This window comes from Onychostoma macrolepis, chromosome 15, assembly GCF_012432095.1.
Source record: "Onychostoma macrolepis isolate SWU-2019 chromosome 15, ASM1243209v1, whole genome shotgun sequence".
NCBI lineage: Eukaryota > Metazoa > Chordata > Actinopteri > Cypriniformes > Cyprinidae > Onychostoma > Onychostoma macrolepis.
The window spans coordinates 18,934,110-18,958,947 of NC_081169.1; the positions used below are offsets into that span (position 1 = coordinate 18,934,110).

A 24,838-nucleotide genomic window follows, 5' to 3' on the forward strand; every position below is an offset into this window, starting at 1 on the left:
ACATGGCTCGTTGCGTTTACGCATCCTTGCCATCACCGCAGATGACCTTGCGTTATGATCTTGTGCTTTGAATTTATAATCTTTTATTTTGAAATTTGGCCCTGAAAAATAAAGTTATGAATGATAAATGATTAGAATATTTTATTTATTTATTTATTTTATTTTAATTTAATTTTTTTTAATGAGATGTATAATGATAGTGTTAAGAATTATTACACCACTTGCACTTTAAGATTTAGGCTACTATGATACTCAAAAATTAAGTAAAAGCCTGAAATGTTTTGTGTGCGTGCTTCACCTGCATCGCTGATAATCGACATTTCAGTGCTCTGAAGTGCACTATACCTTCAATTTTTTACTGTAGTCTATTGTTTATACTGGACCCATGCTTGCTTGTTTATTATGCATTCCGGCAGATGCCATAAGAAGTCTTGTGTGCACTACACTTGTCTGCTAAACTGTTAGGCTAGTCATGTAATTAATCAGTTAAAAACAAAATATGCATGTATTTATTAACGTTTAAATGTTTTAGCTGATTGGTAGATCGTAGTTTGGTTGCAGGTTAACCATATAAACCATTGGTTTTTTTCCTGATCTGTGATGGTTAAATCCCCATCTTTAGTGTCATTACGCAGGAAACCATCTTATTTGGGTCTTTTTGAACTTCTTCACATTAAAGGTAGAGAAGAAGAAACATCTTCATATTAGAAATATTAGCCTAGGCAATATATCTGTGGTCAATGTTTATATTTAATAAAGGTCCAAATTAAAATAGAAGTGCAAGAACAATTTATTTCACCTACTAAAGGGTTTTTCAGTAAAATAAGTGTTTGTAGTTACAGTTAAAGGGTTAATCATGGCGCATAAATGAAGTGATTGGCGGATGTTTACATGTGAAAGAATCGATGCAGAAAGCGTTTTGTCAGTCAGAAGAAGCATGCTGGACTCGTGGGAGGCATAACCTGCAGATCCATTTGCTCAAATGAAAAGACTTTGATGCTTAAGAGATCTGGGCTTCACTGGAATTTATTTGCCGAGAGGAATTATTCTATGGGGTTTCCAGAGTTATGGAAGGGAATCTGGAAATTTTAATATTGTCATTTCCAGGCCTGAAAATGTCAAAGAAATTCGTAAAATCTTGAAATGCCATGGAAAGATGGAATTTTCTATTGGTAATACACAATTTTCTGTTGTTATTTTAGCTATTAAAATTATATAATTGCTCTCTGCATGAAGTCTCTATAAATGAATGAAACCCTTAGTCAGTTAAGTAGTGTAAAATTTAACTGGTCAAAAGCTGTAGGAGCCTTGATTCTATTTAAATACTCAATTAATTGATTCCAGTTTATTTAAAATCACATATAATTATAGTAGTATAGAAGGACGTATTAATATTACAACACAGTCATTTTAGTATTGTAATATGACACTATTGCTCTATTTAAGCATCTATATTTTTATTAATTCATCAATATTTATTAACTTAAATGCTCTCTGAAAAATTATAAAATAGAAATGCAGATTTTTTTTAAATGATTAATTTAGTGGTTTGTATCACTAAGAGTTGATAAGACAGATAAATATGTGGAAGGGAATGTTGTAGTTTTTCCCATTTATATTAAAAGAGTTTAAAAAATATGGGATGTATTAACATGGTTGAATCTGTTTAGGGTCAACATGTACCCATAGTTTCCGCTTTGTGGTTTACAGTTAAACACAAGACGTTACACAGGCCAAGTTAGTGCGAACCATTTATGTAGTTTTTTGAACGGCTTTTGAGTTGAAACTAAGGATCCAGTACTACGACAATATTATGTCTAATTTGGTTTCTTATAACATTTACTGTCTTTGATTTGGTGTTTACATACTTGTTGGATTAGTATCATGTTTTGAGTGACTTGCATATTGTTTTAACTCTTTATTTATTGGATTAAATCATGATGCAGATGACAAATGATCGCATTTTAAAGGCTGCCTGAAAAACAAAGTCATAGGCATTAAGACGAAAGTCAATTGGCTTAAAACCAAGAATCATTTTCCTGCCAATTGATCGTTAAGTCTTCGACTTCAAGTTCACCAAAGAGCCGCTCTCCACGTTCCCGAGCTGTCTCATAAGATGTAATGTTTTAATTTTGTAAATGGATGGACTGGCACAGTACAGTGCTTCCATTTACAAAAGGTTGTTTTAGGGGATACAGATGTCCTAGCTGGATGGCGTGAGGGGACTGTGACCCTCTAAGGCTGGAAGAAAGCATGGAAGTGTGTGTGTGTGTACGACCCTGTGTTGTTTTTACTATATAAAGACATTTTCAGTCGCTGCTCGGCACTGAATTTGTGACTAGCCTTTTTTTTTTTAGATTCTCTTGCTTGTGCATTTCTGCCCGCAGGATGAGAAAATAGATGCGGGATCTGTCTTGGAAGGGGTTGTTACATAAACATGATTTGCCAGCTGTGTTTGAAGATTCACCTCCACCCCCTCAGACATTTATACGGGGGACCAATAACTGATTCGTCGCTGTCGCCCACCTCGTTCACTCACATCCTACAATGCAATACTCCCACCGGTTTTCAAATTAAGTGCACAGGTTTTTGCTACGGCTGTTTTTGATAGGCTCAGCAGAAATACATTTAGGGTGCGCTGCGTTCTGCTCCCCCATCGTTTGTTTGTTTCGCCTCTAATCACAGTTCTGGGTCGGGGCGATCGTTACTTCTTCCTTCCCGAGTCCATCCCTCTCATTTCCCATCAATAGCAGCAAGTCATTGATTATCCAAGCAACACTCTGTCTATTGATTACCGTGCAATCACGAAGGGGGCGCTGCTTCGTTTTTTTCTTTAATGCACTGCGTCAAAGAAAAAAAAAAATCTCATGCAGGATGGTGAGGATTTGGGAGGGCGTTCTAAAAGGCGGCCCCACATTGGATGATTCGCTCGCCTTTCTCGGCTCGTCTGCCGTGGAATGGAGGACGGGATCTGAGATGAATATGGATGAGATGAATGAAAGAAGCAATGCGAAAGCTTCTCCTCAAGCCTTCGCGCTTGTTAGAACAAAGCATGCTGCTTTCTCTCACGTGCGGCAGAAAGCAAGTAGTATGTTTCATTCCGAGTGCAATGTTTATATCGGAAGCCATTTTGGTCAGGCAGTTGCTTGGACAGCCGCGCAGGGAAAGTGGTCCTTTCATCACTCCACTAAAATTAGATGTATGTTTGTTGTACTTAAGCACAAATGCTATGCAACCCAATTATGAATCTGAAATCTTGTATGCATTGTATAAATGTACAGTGCATACGAGAAAGAAGAAACAAAGTGTTTGTAGCTTTATAGCTTTGTGCCTGTTTTTTAAGGCCCCCAACATAAGCCCACAGGAACCTTCAATCCTCAAGCTGATGTTGCTTATTCTGAACCACGGGCTCTCTTGGGAGCCTCTAGCAACCAATGATTTGTGTTTACACCCACTGGTTTATTATGAGTAATACCCATTTGGGCTTTTTTATTAATTGTTCCGACTTCTCAGTGAGTGTGATGCATGTAATCATATAGATGTACACACAAGACAGGGCTTATTAAGATATTTAGTAGGCTGGAGGGAAGAATAACAGCGTACCAACTTGTTCTTGTTTTGTTCCCGGTGTAGCACAATGGGAGGGACTCATTTCCCTCAAAGGCACTGTTACGGATATGCGTGTAGTGTAATCCACTGATTTTTCTCAGCCAGGGCTTTGTGTTGACAAGAGAAAGGAAATAAGTTTAATCCAACTCAAACTTCGGCTGTAGATGCTCCATGTTTTAGAAGAGAAGAAACTGAGAATGTCTTGTCCCTCATTTTCTTTGAAAAACTGAAATATTAAGGTTATGGTGAAACACTTAGAATGGAAGTGAATGAGGCTAATATTCAGAGGATTTAAAAGCAGAAATACGAGGCTTCAAATTTGACAAAAGCTCTTTAATTGTTCTGTTATTTCTTCGTTACAGTCATTTTAGGGATTTAGGTGTTACGTTGTCATGTTGTAAACCTGGATATAACTTTACACAGAAGAGGTTAGTTACACTAAAATCATGTTAACACACGTATTGTTTACATCTTGTGACTGAAACTACTGACACAGTGAGTGTTTCAATGTTTACAGATTGGCCCCCATTTATTTCCATTGTAAGTGCCTTACTGTAATTTGCTTTGTTTACAGAAAATGAAGCATAAGTACAAATGAATTAATTTTTGTTGTAATCAACATTATGCCACAAGTGCTGTCGATTGAGTTGAACTTGGAATAGTCTTTTAATTCACTGAACAATGTCGTCAGGGCTTGTTTGATTTAAAATAATGGTGAAAATGATTGGGAACCAAGAAGTCATTGCTATAAAGTTCATTATTACTTCATCCTGTATCTTTATACACGGCATCAACATTCACAGGTATGTTCTTGATTCTTGGTTTAAAGGTAGACTCTGTCATTGTTCTGTACTTCATCTTGTTTTGTTTTTCTATCTGACATTTCCACAAAGATTAATGTTCTCATTCACATTCTTTTAGACAGATGCAACCAAGCGGCCATCCATGATCCACCATTTTCATCAGATTTTGTCGGATTTCACGGTAATTTGTTTAATTTTCTGTAAAACTTACATACAGATTTTGATGTCTGCAAACCAGAGTCTACCTTTAACTCTGTGATGTTTCTTTCTTTCTTTTTCACTGCATAACCACCATAATGCTTTGTTGTATTTTGCTGCTCATAATTAACAAAGTAAAATGTGTAACCTTCAAAACAGCCTGATATTGTTATGAAAATATGATGCTTAACATAATATCATGTGTTACATTAATTAGAGTAGATAATGTCAATTATAGCCAGTCTGGACGCAGCCTCTTAATCCAATTCATGACAGACTTTTGTTAGATGCTTTTGAAGAGAGAATACTTATGTATGCATGATACACATTATTTATGAACCCTGCGCCATATTAATCAAGGTTAAATTTAGACTCATCCAAATCAAAAGGAGGACAGTCTTAGCTCAGTGAGAAATCTGGGTCATTGCAGAAAAGCATGTATCTGTAGTGTTCTGTAGACACAGTTTGAACCGCCTGTTTATGAAGTGCGAAAACAACGGCAATTTTTAGTATGTTGAGTGAAAAATCAGGATTTGTCATTTAGAGGTGCCTGCAAACCCAGTTCTGAGTACATTTATTTGTGTCACAGTAACCTCCATTATTCCCTTGTTGTTTATGCAGTTCATAATCTGGTGGCATCCTATTTTGGCTAAATATGAGACTATACTTGTTTAGTTAGAGATCCACTTCATTACACATCCAGATCAATTGGCCTGTGACTCTAATGAGATTACTTCAAGAAGACTTAAACATTGTTAAAATGATCCCACTCCTTACTGTTAAAGGGATAGCTCACTCAAAAAATGAAAATACTGTCATCATTTACAAACTCCCAAACCTGTATGATTTTCTTCTTCTGTTAAACATAAAAGAATATATTTTAGAATAAATGTATTTTAGAATGTTCAAAATATTGTTGGTCCTTGGAAAAAATACTATGGAAGTCAAATGGGTACCAGAAACCGATTGGTTACTCACATTCTTCAGATGATCTTCTTTTATGTTCAACAGAAGAAAGAAATACATACAGTTTGTTTGAGGGTGAGTAAATGATGACAGAATTTTCATTTTTAGGGGAACTTTTCCTTTAAAGAGGTAATTCACCTATAAATGAAACTCATTCTCATGTCATTCCAAACCTGTATGACTTAATTCAGTGAAATACACATTGTTTTGAAGAATATTCAGACCACTCTATTTAGTATAATAAAAGTGAATGGGAACTGTGAATCCCAAAATGACAAAAAAAGCACCATGAAAGTGGTCCATGCGACTTGTGCATTATATTTGAAGTATTCTGAAGTCATACAGTAGTTTTGTATGAGAAACAGATATAAATAGTCATTATGCATTAAAAATGTTGACGTGTTTGACATTTGCAGGTTTAAATTATGGCTGAATCATGAAGAATCAATCTGTTGAGTAAGATCTTTTCCATGAATAAGCTGATGCACGTCACAAAACCAGTGTGAATGATTCATTCATGAATTAGACTTGAATTCAGTTCTTGAGTTCAACTCGCTGAATCCATGATCTGCTCTCAATGCTTACTAGCTCAGTGACAATTACAAGTTAAATTTCGCTCAATTCGCCACACAACCCTGCACACTATAGTCGTATGGACTACTTTTATGGTTTATCAGAAAGCTCCAGTTCCCATTTATTGTAAAGTATTTCATTATTCAAATTTACTCCTTTTGTGCTCCACAAAAGAAAAAAGGCCAGTTTTTAAATGCTATAAGGTGAGTGAATAATGAATTTGAACCTTAAAACAATTTACTATATCAATGCTAACCCTGCTCAAAACAATCTGATCTGTCACGTCCATCTTGTTAACAGAAAGCTAACACTTCTCTTTATTTGGTTCACACATAACTACAGACATGTGCCATTACTTTGCCACTGATGCAGTTAAGTCAGGCCTTCGACCAAAACATTGTCATTGTTGGCATTGTTAGCTCACTTGTTTTTCCATCTGCACTCTGACATTAATACTCTGTCCAGTAGTCTCTTTCATTTTTACCCAATCATCAGTATTAGGCTGCAAGTGCATGTAGCTTAGCCTAGCCATCAGCCTAGCTTGACAAGATAAACTGCTTCTCCAGAATAACAATCTAATCTAAAGCGGCCGTCTTCTGGGAGCCGACACAGATTAATTGTGGTGGAATATTAAGCGTGTACCCAAGCGGCCCAGGCAGAAGGATACAATGTCATGTTAAAGTCACGGTGAAGGGACCATGTACTGTGCTTCTGCTGACCTGGATATGCAGCAGCCAGGTAGAGCCCAGCAATAGATGAGGCACTTTACTGCCCCACCGCTGCTCCACTTTCAGGAAAACCTTTGCTGACCTTTCTCAAGAGGGAAGTGAAATCAGGATGTCTTGTGCTATATTTTATGCACCTTACTATTCACTTGTTATAAATGTCTAGCTTGCCAGTTACATTGAAAGTGAGTCTCTTAATACGTCTTTTCAAATTCACCTTCTCTTGCCCTTACTTTGATTGACATGTTTAACAAAATGTACCCTCATCCCGGATCTTTCCTACTTACATAACTTGCAATTTTCTTGTTCCGCTAACCTACCCTAGAGTTTTTGTTCTGCTCTTGACTGTTATTGGCCCTGCTTAACTTAAGCGTTAATACTTGTGGTTCAGCGTTAATTACTACTCGTTAAGTCCACTGATCTTATTATAGTGGTCTTGTAGTTCTTTGCTGGTATAGTATTTCAGCTTGACTTTTATTTATAGCTGCCTTCTCTGATCGCCTCTTAGAGAATATGTGCGTTTTCTCATAAGTCAAGCATTTAAGGCGTTTAGCAAGAATGTGAATCTATGCATTGTGCAGCCATATTTTATATCTGCTACCATTTAAAAAAAATTGGACTCACCTCCTCAATCTTTATCACTTTATTCTACATTTCAGAATAATGATAAGCCATAAAATCTGTGATGTAGCACAAATTGAAGGATGTGACTTATTTAGTGGCCAAAAATGTTAACTTGTCTTAAATTTTAGCTTGCTTAAATTAGTCACCCTTTGCTAGATTACACTCTGGGCATTCAACCAGCTTCATGAGGTGCCACCTGGGATGCTTTTTAAACTGTATATATTATTAAAGAAGTTCCCATGTATCCTGAGCACTTGTTGGCTGCTTTTTCTTCTCTCTCCCTGTTCAAATCCATCCATTAAAAAAAGTAATTAAAATGTAATAAAAATTTTAGTTATTGTAGTAATTTATGTATGTCTACAAAAGTAGTTTTAATAATAAATGCATAAAATAAATGAAAATGTCAGTTTATAGAAAACTGTATATAATATTTATAATAATAATAATAATAATAATAGTACTTATTACATTGCAGAAAATATTTATTTAAATCTGTTGCAAATATGTATTTATTTAAATAATTAATCTACATGTTAGATTATAGAATTTATATTGTATATATTTATTTATTGTATGTTTTATATATATTTATTATTTATTGTATGTGTCAAAAAAAAAAGTGTAAATCTATTGCAGAGTTAATTTTTTTTCTCACTTTTTCGGTTTCCAGAGGAAGGCGAATATTTCTTGAAGGTGCTGATTCCAAGCTACGCCGCAGGCTCCATTATTGGCAAGGGTGGTCAGACTATTGTCCAGCTACAGAAAGAGACAGGGGCCACCATCAAGCTGTCCAAATCCAAAGACTTCTACCCGGGTAAGTCTCCTAATTCCAGAAAGCTTTGAAGGGAACCCTCGTCAACCTCCTCTTGTTTACTGCACCACCATCCAGTCATTAAACAGCACACATTTCAAAGCACCTGGATTATATTATAGCTTAATTAACCCATGTTATTAGTCTATGCTAATACATTTCCAAAGGTACCTCGTTCCCAAAGTCACTGTGACTCGTTCTTAATGAGAATCATATGGGGCGCTGTCACCTTTGGGCTTGCGGCCACACCATATGGCCTTTATCAGAGCTCAGGTTGCAAAGAGTGCCAGATCAAGTGGGGACAAAGAGCCGAGAGACTCACAAAGGAGCAAGTACGGAGTTCAGAGCATAAACAAATGCCGATGCAATGTTTGAATGGTTCCTTTCTAGTAATGTTTATATTTAGAGAGGAAAAAGAGGCATGTTTTGTGTCCGTGTGTGTTGGAATTCTTTCAGATGTTTTTAGGGATGGAGTGACACAGAGGAAACGAGAAGCGACGGGGGGCTTCTGGGCTCTTACTTAAAAGGGCTTTGTGCGATTTGCTCATCCTCCCATCATTGGCACGTCCAACAGGGCACCTCTGTCCCATTCCCTTTGGGATGTGGAGCACAGAGCGATGGCCAGCCATGGCAGATGCCAAATGCAAGACACCTCCTACCCACCCCCCTTTCATTGGTTTTGGCAACCTTGTGTGCTCCAATGTCTAGAGCAGGGGGGGTTGTGATGGCTACTGAATCAAGGGAGAGGAACGTAGGGGAACAGTCGCCGGTGCTGTGCTAGGTTGTTCGAGTGCTTAATGGGGGGTCCTTCCTCTCCAGTGAAGGGGGCATCTGTATGGAAATTAGTTTGAGCTTTTCCTTGGGTGCGAGTCAAAAGATCCACCTGCTGTGCTGCTCTCACGGTGGGGAAGGAGGGAACTTTTTTAGCCGGTTAAGAGAGAGTGTCTGGTATATCTAAATCGCTAAACCGTTTAAAGAAGTACATCATGTCTCTGAAGATACCATTTGTGATAGAAGCTGAGCTGGCATTTAATTTTGGACAAAGCAGCGCTGGCCAGAGACATCCATTATTTCTGCAGAACAGATTTATTAGTTGTCTTTGCTCTAAATATAGCTCCTGCAGCATTTATTGGGAAACAGCCATATTTTACAATGACCTTGCATCTGTGAAGTACACTGTTCCATCTTAAAGACACAATAAGAGACTGTTAAGTTAAATGTAGTTTATATGTTGTCATTTTTATTAACTAGCATGCAAAGTCATGCAATTTCAGAACATGAACTGGATGTTACAATTAAGTGGCCACTACATAAACATAGTTCACCCAAAAATGAAAGTTCTGTTATCATTTACTTGCTCTCGCTTTCTTCTGTGTAATACAAAATTTTTGTCCATACAAAGAAAGTCAATAGGGTCTAATGTTGTTTTGGACCCTAGTGATTTTACTGTATGGACAAAAACAATTGAAATATTTTTAAAATATATTTTTGTGTTCCACAGAAGAAAGAGAATCATTCAGGCTTGAAATGACATGTACAGAATTAGAATTTTTCAGTGAATTACCCTTTTAAATTATATTAAGTTAAATGTAGTTTATATGTTGTTGTTTTTATTAACTACCATGCACATTTTCAGGTACTTAAAGTGACAGTTCACCCAAAAGTAAAAATTTGCTCACTTACTCACCCTTATCTCATTCCAAACCTGTATGACTTTCTATTTTTTCTGACACAAGAAGATATTTAAAAAACAAAATCCATACAAAGAACATCAATGGGGTCCAACACTGTTTTAGAACCATTGACTTTCTTTGTATGGACAAAAACAGTTTCTCAACATTCCTTAAAATATCTTCTTTTGTGTTGCATAGAAGAAAGTCATACACGTTACAACAATAACATGAGGGTGAACAAATGATGACTGTGTGTGTGAACTATCCCTTTAATTACTAAAAAAACAACTTCAGTTCAAAGACTTATGTTCCACAGTCATTTGAAAAAACAGCACCAAAAGTCACATTTTAACGCACAATGCTTGCTTGATTTTTCTCACAGCATTTTCAGATACGAGTCCAGAGAGTTGCATCATCCTTTTTTCTTTATAATTGGCCAGCGCTCTTCCTCTCAGGTTTCCTGAGTGTGTGTACATTCTGACTTTTCCCTGTCCAAGTCACTGATCCCCATCCAGCCTCTCTGTCCCTTTCAGCAGAATGTAGCACAATATTAAAGCTCACTTCTAATCCAGCACCATGATTGCAGTTTTTCAGTGTTTAATACCCAGAGAGCCATGCGGCCCTCCCCCCACACATTATCAACATTACTGATTTCTCTGCTGTGTAATCTGCTTAAGACCTAAGCTTTGTAGCCAAAAGATGAAAAGCCGCAATATTACATATCTAGGGGGAGAAATTAGTTTTCTGCTTGTTTATTTTATTTATTTTTTCTCTCTTGCTCCCTTTCTTCAACCTTACTTAAATAATTCATTTTTATTTGCAATGACCTTAGTGTTGCTTAGTTTAATTCAAGCCAAGTCATGTTTTGTTTAGCACACTTTTAAAAACAGTACTTAATTGCATGTTATTTGAAATTAAATGAATGTGTTTTGTATTGAAATTAATTTATATTTATATTAAAAGCAACTAGTTAACCATAAGAGTCATTTTTTGACATACTAAGTTAGGACTTATGTACATCTTTATATGTGATTTCATAATTAATTTCATAATAAAACACTACTGTTAAAATTAAAATCAAGTACTTTACATGTGCTTTAGTATGTTAGTCAACACATCAAATAGGTGTACTTAAAAGCATAATAAAAGATTGCTAAAACATCAATAAAAATGCACTTTAAAGTAAATCTTTTAATTTGACATTATTATAAAGTGTAATATTTCTTTAATCAATATTATTTATATAGTTTTTAAAAATATACTATATTAATGCTTTTCATAAGGAATGTGTGTCTTAGTATTCTTTAGTTTGTGTGAAACACTTTTTAGACAGCGCTAACAACAATTTCCATGGTAACACCATGTTTTTGGACTTTGAAGTACCTTATGCTCATAGTACCATGTAAATATCATGATATATATTAAAGTACCTTCAAATCACTGTACTGTAATACCACCATAGTATGTTTAGTATAGTATGAGTTAGCCTTTATTGCTACTGAATAAGCAAATGTTAGAACGGTTTAGCAAGTAATTATATGACTTTTGCTGTGTTTTGGATTTGGCCTGTGGAAAAGTGTGTCAAAAAATCTTGAAAGATTCACACTCGAGGAGTGTTATATTCAGAAGTTGTTTAGTAGCATTCTAGCAGCAATGCCAACTCAAATTGTCTACTGCTAAAATGTCAATATGTCTTAAAGCTTGTGCGTTCTAATTAATGATTCAACACATTTTAGTGCTTGTTAATCAGTCTGTCTGTGAACTTCATTTATCGAGCGCTATGCGTAAGCGCTAGCCTAAATGCTAGCATGTAAAAACGCTATTGTCAGAGATGGTGGGATAGTCGTCATCTGGGCTGTGGAGGAGAGACGAGGTACCCTTAATCCCCGTGGCTTTGTTTTCTTTTTCAGGCATGTGACGTCATTTTCTGTGGCCGCTAGCCCTCAGTGCCAGCCAGTGCCTGAGACTCACACAGTCAAACCATCTTGTACAAAAGAGCCTTGCTTTCCAGAACGAGTTTGACCCGAGTCTCATCATAGACAGAGCGATATAGAGAGAAACACTTAGCGAGGGGGATGATGGGAGTGATGGCGCAGACAGTGATCTTGAAAATGATGAAGATACTAGTACATCAGAGTACATTTGTGATATAATTAGCATGTTGCCCACTTAGCGTGCTGGCGCTTTCAATTAGGTATGATCGTCCGAAAGATCTTCAGAATGTGTCAGAGAATCTTTCTTTCTTTCTTTCTTTCTTTCTTTCTTTCACTGTCTACACTAGTGAAATGAATTGTGCTTAATTGTTATGCAGTTATAATTGTAGTGTGTTATTTAATATTACATTTAAAGTAAATGTATTTTAAATGTACTAAATTGCGACTTTGTCATAACAAATGTTTTGTTACATATAGATTTAAATACATGACATAAGAGTATATTTTAGTTTACCATAAATGCTTGTCAGTACATATGTCAGTAAACTTAACCATATTTCAAAGACAATAGAAGTAATTATGAAATTGCATACTGTAAGTCCTACTTAAGTATGTCATAAAAGCACTCTTAAGTTCAGCTGATTGCATTTAATATAAATTTAAATTACATTTTTTTTTTTTTTATATAAAAGCAGATAACACTAAATTGAGTTTCTGAAAACAAATACATTCAGTTCGCACTTAAGTATATTCTTTTAAAGTAAATTATTTCTGTTAAAGTATCTTCCTGCTTTACCCCCTTCTCTTTTGTACCTCTTTCCTCTCGGGTGTTGTACTTCTGCTTCTGTAATGTGCGGCTTTCCGTCAGATGTAATAGAAAGCCTCAGAGGGACCTGCCATTAATAGAACACTGCAAATTTATTCCAGGGATCAATTTTTGCATCATGGGAGTGGTGCCTTGTCCTTTACTCCAGCCCTCCCCCTTGTCCAACCACCATCTCCAGTGCATCTCTATGAGGCCTTAGCACAAATACTATTGATCAGTCATGCCACTGCAAAGAGACAGGATAAAGGATAAAATTCACCATGCAAACTGATGAGAATAGCAGCTGCATTCCCTTCAAATTTGAAAATCCAATCCCTTTCCACCCAGGAAGTCCACTGACTAAATCATTTTGATAACTTACACCTCGATTCAGTAGTGTCGGCAGGGGATGTGGGTAACATAATGTTAAAATTCAGTCTTTCCCTTTCCTAGCTCAGAAACACAGAGGTGTATCTGCATTAAGAGGCAGACCTACATTAAAGGGATAACTCTGTCATTTACTCACCCTCATGTTATTCCAAACCTATATGACTTTCTTTACTCTGAGGAACACAAAAGAAGATATATTGAAGAACATTGGGGTTTAAAAACATTGGACCCCATTGACTTACACTGTATGAACAAAAAACACCGATAAATATAAAAAATATCTTTTTTTTTTTGCTTCAAAGAAGAATGTCAGTCAAAATATGTTGCCCGATATTTTACATTTTTTAATTATTGCATTGGCCGTTACATTTTTTTCTGTTTGGCCAATAAAGGATAGTTCACCCAAAAATGAAGATTCTGTCATTTACTTATTTACCCTCATGTCGTTCCAAACCTCTAATACCTTTGTTCATCTTCGGAACACAAATTAAGATATTTAATTTTATGAAATCCGAGAGCTTTCTGCCTGTTGACGTAGGAGCTGGTGTGTTTTTGCTGATCAAGATCAAGTTCATCAAATTATTTCAAAATTTTATAAATATTATGTAAAAGTAAATATAAATTTAATTGCAAGAATTGTTATGCCAGTGTTATTTACTATCTTCAAATTAAGCGTGATATATATATATTGGCCAGTGGCCACTCTTGCTCTCTATATCAACATTGGCCATTAATAAAACTTCATATTGGTCAACCACGACTGATATGGTCACATGGGTTCAAAACAACATGGAAATGATGAAAAGTTTTCATTTTTGAGAAATCTATTCCTTTAATCTGCCTCTTTTTCCTGAATTTCATGAAAATCTGCTTAATTAACTTAAACTGTTTAAAATGTGTTAGAATCATCAAATCATTCAAAATATTTAATATACACACACTCAAGTAGCGGATGTATGGAGCTTTGTGAATATCGACTGATTCAGTTCCTCCGAAATCTGCGGGCATCGATGCAGTCTGAGGCTAGTATTTCACACACAATAGTGCTTGTTGTAATGGACAGTTCTCATCACGTAATACGTTATGATTGTTTTCAATAGTTTCACATGGAAACGGTGAAAAACAAGTGAGCTGATGTCAGCCACGAGAACTGAAGCCAGTTATGAGATAACGGTAAACCATTTTGTAGATCTGAGAACCTTTAATCCAGAATTCCTGTAGGTCTGAGCGGCGTTCCCTGTCTGTCATCCCTCAGACTCTGCATCATTAGACCAGGCACCGAGTGGGCGAGAGCTTATGGGCACAGAGCTTAGGACCTCAATAACTGTCCCATGCTTGGGCGATGTGGGGAATAGTGGATTCGGACAAGGAGGATCTTGGATTTGAGAGCTAAAAATATCCCTCTGTCTGTAAGTTTTTCCTGTGGTCTATATAATTACCTCTATGACACTGAGCTTACCACCTGACACTCTTGTCATCGCCCGTATTAGACTCTGAGTTGTGTATCTTTGACTGAGTATATCAAGGGATTTGAGATATTTTTGACGGTGCAGTTATGTCTGATCCCTCGGAAACTCGGGGACAAAATGCAGATGCAGACATGGAAAGAAGTTGAGAGGGGAATGACACAGTGAAGGGGGAGGAGTGATTGAATATCCAGTTGTTTGAATGGTCAATGATGTGTCTAAACTGTGTAGGACAAAGAGGAGTGGTGGGCCACTCTTAATGACAATAGAAGCTTTTGACATTGTTGACGACACAGCTCCTCAAGTGCGGGGGGAGGTGCAGGCGCGCAGACTGGTCTCCCATCTGCCTGAGGAGGTGTTGGTGTGTGTGTGTGTGTGTGTGTGTGGTGATGGAGAGACAAAAAACAAGAGTGAAAGAAACAGGAAAATGGCAAAAGTGAGAGTGCTGTGCACTGTGTAAAACAGAAATGACTGAGTTTGTTTAACACTACATACACATAGAAATTTTTAATGGACGAATGTTTAAATTTATATTTTACTAAATGAAATTACTTATGTTGTAAAATGTAAATGAATGTTTCCCTGATATATAATTTTATGTGTACACACACACACACACACACACACACACACACACACACACACACACACACACACACATTGTGTATATATTATTAGATAAGTATAATTTACAAAGTGTGTGTTTGTGGGGGTGTGTGTGTGTATTTATTTATGTATGTGTGTATATTTATTTATGTATGCATGTATAGATAGATAGATAGATAGTCTATACATTTATTTATTTATTAGATAGTATTAGGCTATAGTTTATAAATTTAAAAAAATACAAAAGTGCAAAAAAAGTTTTTTTCCCCTAGTAAATTAAGTAAATCTTGTTGAATTTTTATTTAATTTATTATATTGTACATGTTTTATATAGTCTTTATAGTTTTATATAGTTTTCATAGTTTAGATATATTTTATATATTATAATTGTTTTATATATATATATATATATATATATATATATATATATATATATATATATATATATATATATATATATATATATATATATATATATATATATATATGTGTGTGTGTGTCTGTGTGTGTGTATATATGTATGTATGCACTCACACATATAATTTATATGTGTATATATAATATAAATACTAATAATATATATTTATTTGGTCATTATAATATAATATATAATTAATTTCAACATACAAATCTCAGCCTATAGTTGCCATCATTAAATTATATATATATATCAGCATTTTATCAGCCATTGACCAGCCAGCTCTCAAGATGTCAATCCCTGAAAACCCCATATCAATGAACTACTATTAATAATGCTGTACTAAATAAATGGTTATCAATCATAGTGAACAGCAAATATCTGTAACTCATAGTAGTGCTAGTAGTTGTATCGAACGAGTCCTGTTTTTTTATAAAAATGCATCCTGGGTGTCAGTGGGAGTCCTGACGTGTTACATAAGTGGGCCTGTCTCTGTGCTTTTGTCTGAGGCTGTCAGTGGAGTAGAGATGATGAATGTGTCAGTGGGAGACAGCCATCCTCATCTCTCGCTGCGTTCACTCTGTCATCTGCTGCACATTTTATGATGAGCTCATCAGTAAAACCCACCCCCCACGCTCTAAGCTCAGCAATTCAGGGCCTTGACAGATTTTATTTATATGCACGGATATATACATACTTTTGGCGGGAGAAGCTTACGTGCAACTTTTGTCAAAAGTGAGTCACTCAGGTTAAAACCACTTGCTAAATTAATAAATGTAACTTAAATATATATCGATTTCAATAAGTGGATACGGAAATTGATTGTGTGATACTGAAATCATATGGCTTTCCTATTCACATTTTTTTAAGAATAAACAGTGTTTTTATATTATATATTAGTTAAATAATAGAGACCTATATGATTGTATATTTTCAATTTTTTTGTACTTTATTGGTACACATGGTTTACTGGTCATTTTTTCACCACTTGTTATTCTAAACAAAAGCTTGATAAGTCATAACAGATCTAAAAAACTTTGATTTTCCAGCCTCATCTATGTGCTCTCATGCGACTTGTCTTATAGCTGCGCGCAAGGTGCACAGGATCTGTCCCACAAAGGTGGGACCTCTCCTGGGGTTTGGTGCAGAGCTGACAGGGCGACCCCCCATCCCCCTTTGTCACAGACACGCCCTCCTCCCTACAGTTTCTCACTCCCCCCCCTTTGAGACAAAGCATGCTTTGTTAGTCTCTACACTCGGTTGCCTCAGAGATGGGAATTAAAGTGACGGCTCCAGAGGCAAGAGGTTCCCCTCTACCATCATCATTATAGCCGTCTTTCTCTGTTTCCCCAGCTACACCAGGCAGGTAGACAGGAGACAAAGATGTCTCTCGCTTCTGTGCCGATGTCTGCCTCTGGGCTTGGGGCGAGACAGATGCGTTGTCTGAGAAATATAGAGAGAGAGTTAGCTGCAGTAAGGATGGATACTCTCGCAGTCCGGTCACGTAGAGAGGCCACAGACTCCCACAGCCAATCGCATAGCGGCAGGGCCTCCATTTTGAAGTTCCCGCGGAGGGAAAAAAGCAGTGGCAGAAGTCCTGCTGCTCTCACTGGCCGTTTAAAACATAATGTAAACAACAACCGTACTGAGAAAATAACTTCAAAATCTATGAATTTTTATTAATATAAGTATATATTTTTTATTAATTTTATCTTAAAATAATTGTAATATTAATCTGTTGTAGAATTGAGATTTATCAAAATAAAAAACTATTTAGAAGAAAAAAAAATATTACAATAAATAAAAATGATTTGCTTAATTTACTTGAATACATTACTAGATTTTAACAGGGTTCTTATTAGATTTCAGAACTAAAATTATACAGATAATCTCAAAATTTTCAGTAAAATATTTATAATTGATATTATTAAAATGCATATAATTTTGAGAGACACTCTCAAAGATTTATATTTAATTAGTTTTATTCTGATACTTATTACACAGAATAATTATGCAGAAGCAATGTTTAATCAAAATCATCACCATGCTAACGTACATTTAAAATAATTTTAATACCTTTTGTAATTATTAATGTATTAGCATTGAGATTTGTTAAAATAAATAAAAACATTTTATGTAAAATTATATTAAATAAAAAATAAATAATAATGAATAAAAATGACTGCATTTAACAAGGTTTTTGTTAGATTTCTGAACTAAAATACAGACAATTTCAAAATTGCCAATACAATAATTATTATTTATATAAGTTATGCATATATGCAAACATATCAAACATCACCAAGTTAACCATACCTTTAAAATAATTGTAATATTTCTGTGTATGTATATATAAATTATTAATATGTTGTAGCATTGAGATATTTGATAAAATTAAATTAACAATTTTAATAAATGTTATATAAAATATGATTATTATATTGCTTACAATTTACAGTTAAGAAGGTTTTTGATGGATTTCTGAACTAAAATAATACAGATACACATCTCATTTTGAGGAACACATTAGGATTAATATATAATAATTTTTTTTTTTTTATTCTGATCCTTATTCCTCAGAATAATTATTCGGAAGCAATCTTTAATCAAACATCACCATGTTAATCGAGCCATTTGATTAGTAATCATTTTTGCATTGAAGCACAATCAAAAGACACAAAGGCCTCCAGCACATTTCTATAATCGCAGATCCACCCTAATGACACCTGGCCTGCCGGTTGCTGTGGCATTCCCTCCCGTTGCATAATGAGGTTATAAGTGCAAAATCATTTAATGCCTGTGTCCTGCACTGGGGCAATTTAGCATTCGCACTGAGACATTTGGAGCTTAAATAAGAAAAGCCCCTTACATAAGATTAGGACAATGGAAAGCTGCATTGTGTAGAGTAGGGGGGCACCTTTCCTCTAAAACGGAAGGTGGTGAGGGATGACAAAGAAGAGTATTGAGTGTTGGCGGTGGGTTTCTTTTTAGAGCAGATCCAGCCTCCTCGCAGAGGGGACAAAGCTCCCCCTCTGTGTCTCAACAGAGCCTCTAAAGGGACCGAGTTCCGCAGCTGCCTCCCGCTCCGCCCCTTTGCCTCCCAAAATCTCTAATCCCCACTGAATGACCCCCGAACTCCCTTTCCCTCTCTCATACGCTCACTACCACCTTGAGCCCACCAGACCAGTGATTCATTTCTCCTGCGTCCCCCGTCAGCTGTCCAAACGTTCCCTTCAACACAGCGGCTGTATGCTCGTATTAATTGCAACAGATCGGCCACGGCTAATTATCTTTGACCCTTTAGCCTCGTAGGAGTAGCGTGTGTCTATGCATCGACTATGGGTTGGAGAGCATACAATTGGGAATTTGCGTGCACAGATATCTAAATGTAAGACTACTATTTGATATATACATATGAGATGGAGTCTGTTTGATCACCTTTGGCACTGGACCATAGGTTGGTTGAGCTGTTTGTGGGTCAGCTTTGGAGCTGGAGAGAACAGTTGTTCCTCAAGGGGACCTCCTGAGATGGTCATGTGACCCTGGCCTTCTAGAATTATATAGCATGCGGACTGGGAGGGGTGCGGCCCACTGACCTTAAACAATTGTCTCAGTCACTTTGACTTGGTATCTTTTGTTGTTGCAGCTGTAATTTTTGCCATCAACAAAGAAAACATACAAAATAAGTAAATAATATATAGTTTTCAAATGAAATGCAATATATTTATTGTATATTGTTTTTATAGTATAACATTTATTTATATATATATGTTATAAATGTGTGTATATATATATATATATATATATATATATATATATATATATATATATATATATATATATATATATATATATATATATATATATATATATATATATATATATATGTTTATTATAAAAGGTATTTTAAAATATTGTGAATACATACATTATTATTAATATTATTTTATACATGAAGTTTAATTTCAGTTAATGTTTATTTCATGTAGCACATTTTAATGGTTTTTATTTTAGTTTTAATTAACTTTAATATCAATATAATTATTTTAGATTATTCTGTGTGTGTATATATATATATGTATATGTTTATTATAAAAGGTATTTTAAAATATTGTGAATACATACATTATTATTAATATTATTTTATACATGAAGTTTAATTTCAGTTAATGTTTATTTCATGTAGCACATTTTAATGGTTTTTATTTTAGTTTTAATTAACTTTAATATCAATATAATTATTTTAGATTATTCTGTGTGTGTATATATATATATATGTTATAAATGTGTGTATATATATATATGTTATAAATGTGTGTATATATATATATATATGTTATAAATGTGTGTATATATATATATATATATATATATATATATATATATATGTTTATTATAAAAGGTATTTTAAAATATTGTGAATACATACATTATTATTAATATTATTTTATACATGAAGTTTAATTTCAGTTAATGTTTATTTCATGTAGCACATTTTTAATGGTTTTTATTTTAGTTTTAATTAACTTTAATATCAATATAATTATTTTAGATTATTCTGTGTGTGTATATAAATTAATAGATAATTTTATAAATGTCAAAAGGCAAATGTACGAGTGATGGCATATAAATTCGGTAATGCCACTGCACTCTTTTGTAAAGTTCAAAAGAACATTTGGCCTGTCTTTGTTTTTTGGAACTTGTTCTAAAGCTAATGTCTTGTCATCCCTGTGATTTTGTAATTTCTGGCCTAGAGTCAAGTGAAACAAAGACGCAGATTATAGTTTGCTATTCTTGTTGTAGCCAGGCTGTATGATGTTGCCTTTTCAGTCACATGAAACCTTCGACCGCAGACACAAAGAAGATTGCTAATTGCTATTTTGCTGATTGCTAATTGCTATTTGCTTCTCAGCTATCGCCAAAGCCAAATGTTCCCCAAAACGTTTAGTTGATGCACCACTTGGGCTTTCCCAAAAGAGATCAAGCAAATAAGCGGGAATAAATCACCTTTAAAAGACTGATTCCTGTTTGTCTTTGACTACTAACCTCTCAGTTTTCATGCTAAAACCTGAAGCGGAAAGGGGGAAGATCCACACGTGCGTTGAAGACTTCACAATCAGTGCTTTCAACCTTCATACCCACTGTTTCACCTCCTTTGCCCACGCAGGGCAGGTGCAGGCAGAGGGGCAGCGTTTCAGAGCCTCCTTTGTCATGAAATGTTAGCACTTTACTGCACAGGGGTTGGCTGGCCAGCGCCGTGAGCTCCATGCCAAATTTCAGGAAGGAGAATGAAAGCCAAGTCGATTGTGAGACACCCACACCCTTTAACCGAAGAAACGAGTGTAATGCTTCTCTGTTCCTAACGGGGAGCTTCTTCATTCGGAGTGGCGTTTGCTAACTCCCGAAACTCCCTCAGCAGAGCTGGATAATAGCTCTGGTTACGTGTGCATTTTGGCAGCCGCAGCAAAATGAAACTTCTCCTGACAGGCAGTGCTGATTGTGTCCTTTTAGACATGAGCTGTACGTTAACCTAAGGTGGCCTAAAGGGGTTTTGGAGCTGAATCCTAATTGTACGGCAAGTCAAGCGACTCCATAGTGCGGCACAAGCTGACCTGAGGCGGTGTCATGATTGTCCCTGAGCAGCAGGGTTGTGCATCATTCAGAATTAAATTGATAATGTTTTTTCAATTCTTAAATACTTCCTAAATTTGAAGTTGAGCTTACATTGAGATAGCAATCAGGATGCAGAATTGCTATTTTAATTGGAATGTAATGGAGTAGATTTAAAATGAACTGAAATTCAAATAAATTAATTTAGTGGAAAAGCAAAATAAGACAATTGCAGCCCTAGTAAAAAAGTTATATATTTAAAATACATTTATGTCATACAGTACTAGTTCAGTATAGTTCAAATCTATTAACATATTTACTGACATATCGCTCGAGACTGAGATAAAAAATGATAATTAAACTTTATTTGGAGTACTACTGCAATGCACATTTCTTATTATTAAGCCTAAAATATATATTTTAATGTCACTATTGATGAGGATTGTATGATCTTTGAAAAACATACAAGATATTTAAAGTGTACCTAAAGTATACTTGCAATAGTTCCACTTTAGCGCAATCAAAAATACTTAAGTATATCTTTAGTTGGACTTTAGCACTACTTCCACACAATTAAAGTGCATTAAGTACAAAATGAGTTGTTTCAATTTAGCAGACTTTAAGTATACCAGTTTAGTAGACCAAAAGTACAACTGCATCAAATATGTAAATGTATTTGTAGTATACTTTCAGTATATTTATTTTTCACGAAGGAGTATTTTCAATATATTTGCAATTTTGTATTGCAATTGAATAGAAATGAAATGGTTGGGTTCTGAAGGTAAAAATCCTATTAATTTCCTTAATGGGGAAATTGATTTTTGACGTTAACTTGAGGAATCGATGATATATGCCCACATTATTTCAACTTATTATTTAAATAATTATCGTGTTTGACAGCAGGAATCCTGATGAGAAACTACATTACCCATGATTCTGCAAAGAAATCTCCACCAATTAGAGAATCAAAACTAGCAAACTGCACCAAAAGAACACTTTGGTGCCTACCTACTCCCATGTAGCACTGCAAACTACTTAAATACGTGTTTATGTGCATATTTTAAAAATATATTATTCCTACATATGTAAACTCAACATCCTTAAATCAATAGTTTTATATTTTGTAATTTGTAATGCTTCATGGGATTGTATTTGTAGTTCTTTCCCTCACTGACACAACTGTCTAGTCTTTTTTCTGCGTTTCAAATCTTGTGATTCAGCTCGTAGCTGGTTGTGTGGTTCATGTTTTATAACTCTGTAATGAAGACTTGGAATCCCTATGAATCCCTATGGAAAACATGAATGTAAAAATGACTTCCATAACCCAGGCTGTTGAAAAAGTGGGTGGGCACTGTTGCACTCTATTCGCAAAATTTCCTCTTCCTGCCATTCCAGTTCCACTTCCTGTGGGGTGTGGCCAATCCAATTCACATCCACACTCACGAATTGAAAAGAAGCCAATTCTTCAATTAAACCCAACTGACTTCTGAGAAGTGACGTGGCTGCTACCAGAGCACAGTTTTTGGACCGCCAGCTCTGCGTTACAACAAATGCCTTCTGTCTGCACATCTGCATGCACATGCGAGATCCATTCATATGTTGGCAACTGCACGCAGTGTATGTTCATTTCAAACACTGTATTTCTGCACGCCTGTCAGTGTATTCTCATGGTGCTGAGAGCCTTAGAAGGCGGTGGGGGTGTCTCATTTTCAGGTTGACTTCTTCGGCCTTGCTTGGCTCCTCAACCCCATTGCCTCACTCGAATTCCAGCTGTACGAAATGGGGAACAGATTGTGTGCATGATGTAAAACGGCAGGCATTCTCCCGTTGCTATGGATAAGGTCATCTGTTGAGTAAACTCTGAGCAGATTAATACACATTATGAAAAGTAGAAAACTGAAAACATGGGACAGAACAATAAAAATGAAAAAAAAAAAGCTCTTCTGGTGGTCTCTTGTAGCAGGCGAAAAATAAAAAGTTAGTGCTAAAGGGTTCCGATAAGGAGTAGGCTGGAGACTTAAACTTGGCTCAGGGTTCGGAGACACTGAAAACACTGAAAACACTGATAAAGAACCAGAGCAGAAAGCTGGCCCTGGATCTTCAGGCCTGGGCGCCTCGATGGGCTCGGAGGAGATGACTCACAGGCCAGTGGAGGAGGCCCAGACCAAAGAGGACTCTTAGCAATTAGCGGCGCTTGGACATGACAGCTTTGGGGGAAAGTGGCAGCAGGTTTGGATGTTCTTGTTGTAGGTTGTTTGGAGTAGCCATGCCAGCTGACTCAATCTGCCTATCGTTCAGGCGGGCAGTGTTTCGACATCTTTGACGGACAGCAGGCAAGCAGAGACAGGTGTGTGTTGGGCTCCGAGCACTTGTGTGGAACCCAATCCCTCCGCAGGGAGATGCGCTCAAGGAGTTGAGGACACTGAGTATGTGGACGGGAAAAGCATTTAGATGTAGATTTAGGAAGGAAACATTTTGAGGCTAGGCTACGTTAGCATTCTGATATTGTAGCAAAAATGGCACGTTTTCCAGTTGCACTAAATGTAATCATTTAGTTTTTCTAATACGAGTTTTTGATCATGTGAATGCAATCTTCCACTCACATTAGCTTGCAGTTTATGGTTAGCAAAATGTGCTAATATGTTTTTAGTGAGATTAGCTCATTTTGCAAATGGAGCTCTCTGTGTTTATTCATATTGTAAAGCACAGTGTTCATTTTCCAAGCTTCAGGACAGTTAAAGGCTAGTAGAATGCTAGCTAGCTAGCTGCTTTTACCCAATCTGAAAACCATTCAAACTGAAACATGAATAAAACTACATTATGCAGGTATGTGATTTTTCTCTCTCTTGTATTTACACAAATTTCTGCATTTTCTGGCAAAAGAAAAATGACTCGTGTGAATTTTGTAAATCAGTGGAAATGTAATATTTTTACACCAAAATAACAGCTCTTATTAATATAAATCTTCATTTATAAAATCTTAAAACATAAATGCTTAAGACAAAATAAATTATAATTTATTATTATAATTATTAAGTACTTGTTTTATTTTACATTACAATAGTATTATTGCAATAATAATACATTTGTATATTGATTTGTTTAATTTTTAGAATGCAACTAATAATAATAATAATAATTATATTAGAATTACATAAATATTATAAGTTACATATTGTATATTTTTGTATAACAGGTTTTCATGATTTTGTAAACACTGTAAATTAGAAATATTTTAATGGCACAAAAATCCTTAGGCTAAGTAGACAAAACAGAGGTATTGACAGACATTTACCAAATGGCTTAAGAGTTTCGCTTTTGTTATGAGCCAACTGGGAATGTGATGACAGTGGGATTGTCCATAATCTTGCTCACTTTTCTCCTTTCTGCAGCTTCATTATGCATACTAAAGGTAGGAAGGATGAAAGGAGGCAGAGGAGGGATCTTAAATGGGTTGTCCGTTCACAACATACTGAATTATGGGGGCCAGTGGGTTACTCTCTCCTCTATAGCCTAATGTAGATGACCATCAGTCACTGTTTGAATCATTTGTTCAAGCCTGGAATTCACACCAGCTCAGGTTACCACACCGGCCTTTGGAGATTGCAGATGCACAGTGGTGTACAT

At 35.7% G+C, this 24,838-nt stretch overlaps 1 protein-coding gene across 5 annotated transcripts in view; it reads left to right on the plus strand.

Annotated features, from left to right (window-relative positions):
- nova2 (NOVA alternative splicing regulator 2) overlaps positions 1-24,838 on the plus strand; it is a 58,679-nt gene that overhangs the window by 9,254 nt on the left and 24,587 nt on the right. For 3 of the 5 annotated variants that reach the window (XM_058799174.1, XM_058799172.1, XM_058799170.1), the window contains exon 2: positions 8,169-8,312. In XM_058799174.1, the coding sequence (XP_058655157.1) occupies positions 8,169-8,312 (144 nt within the window). Of the gene's footprint in view, positions 1-4,530; positions 4,594-8,168; positions 8,313-24,838 lie in introns of all 5 variants that reach the window. The other 2 variants (XM_058799171.1, XM_058799169.1) reach the window with 1 other exon arrangement.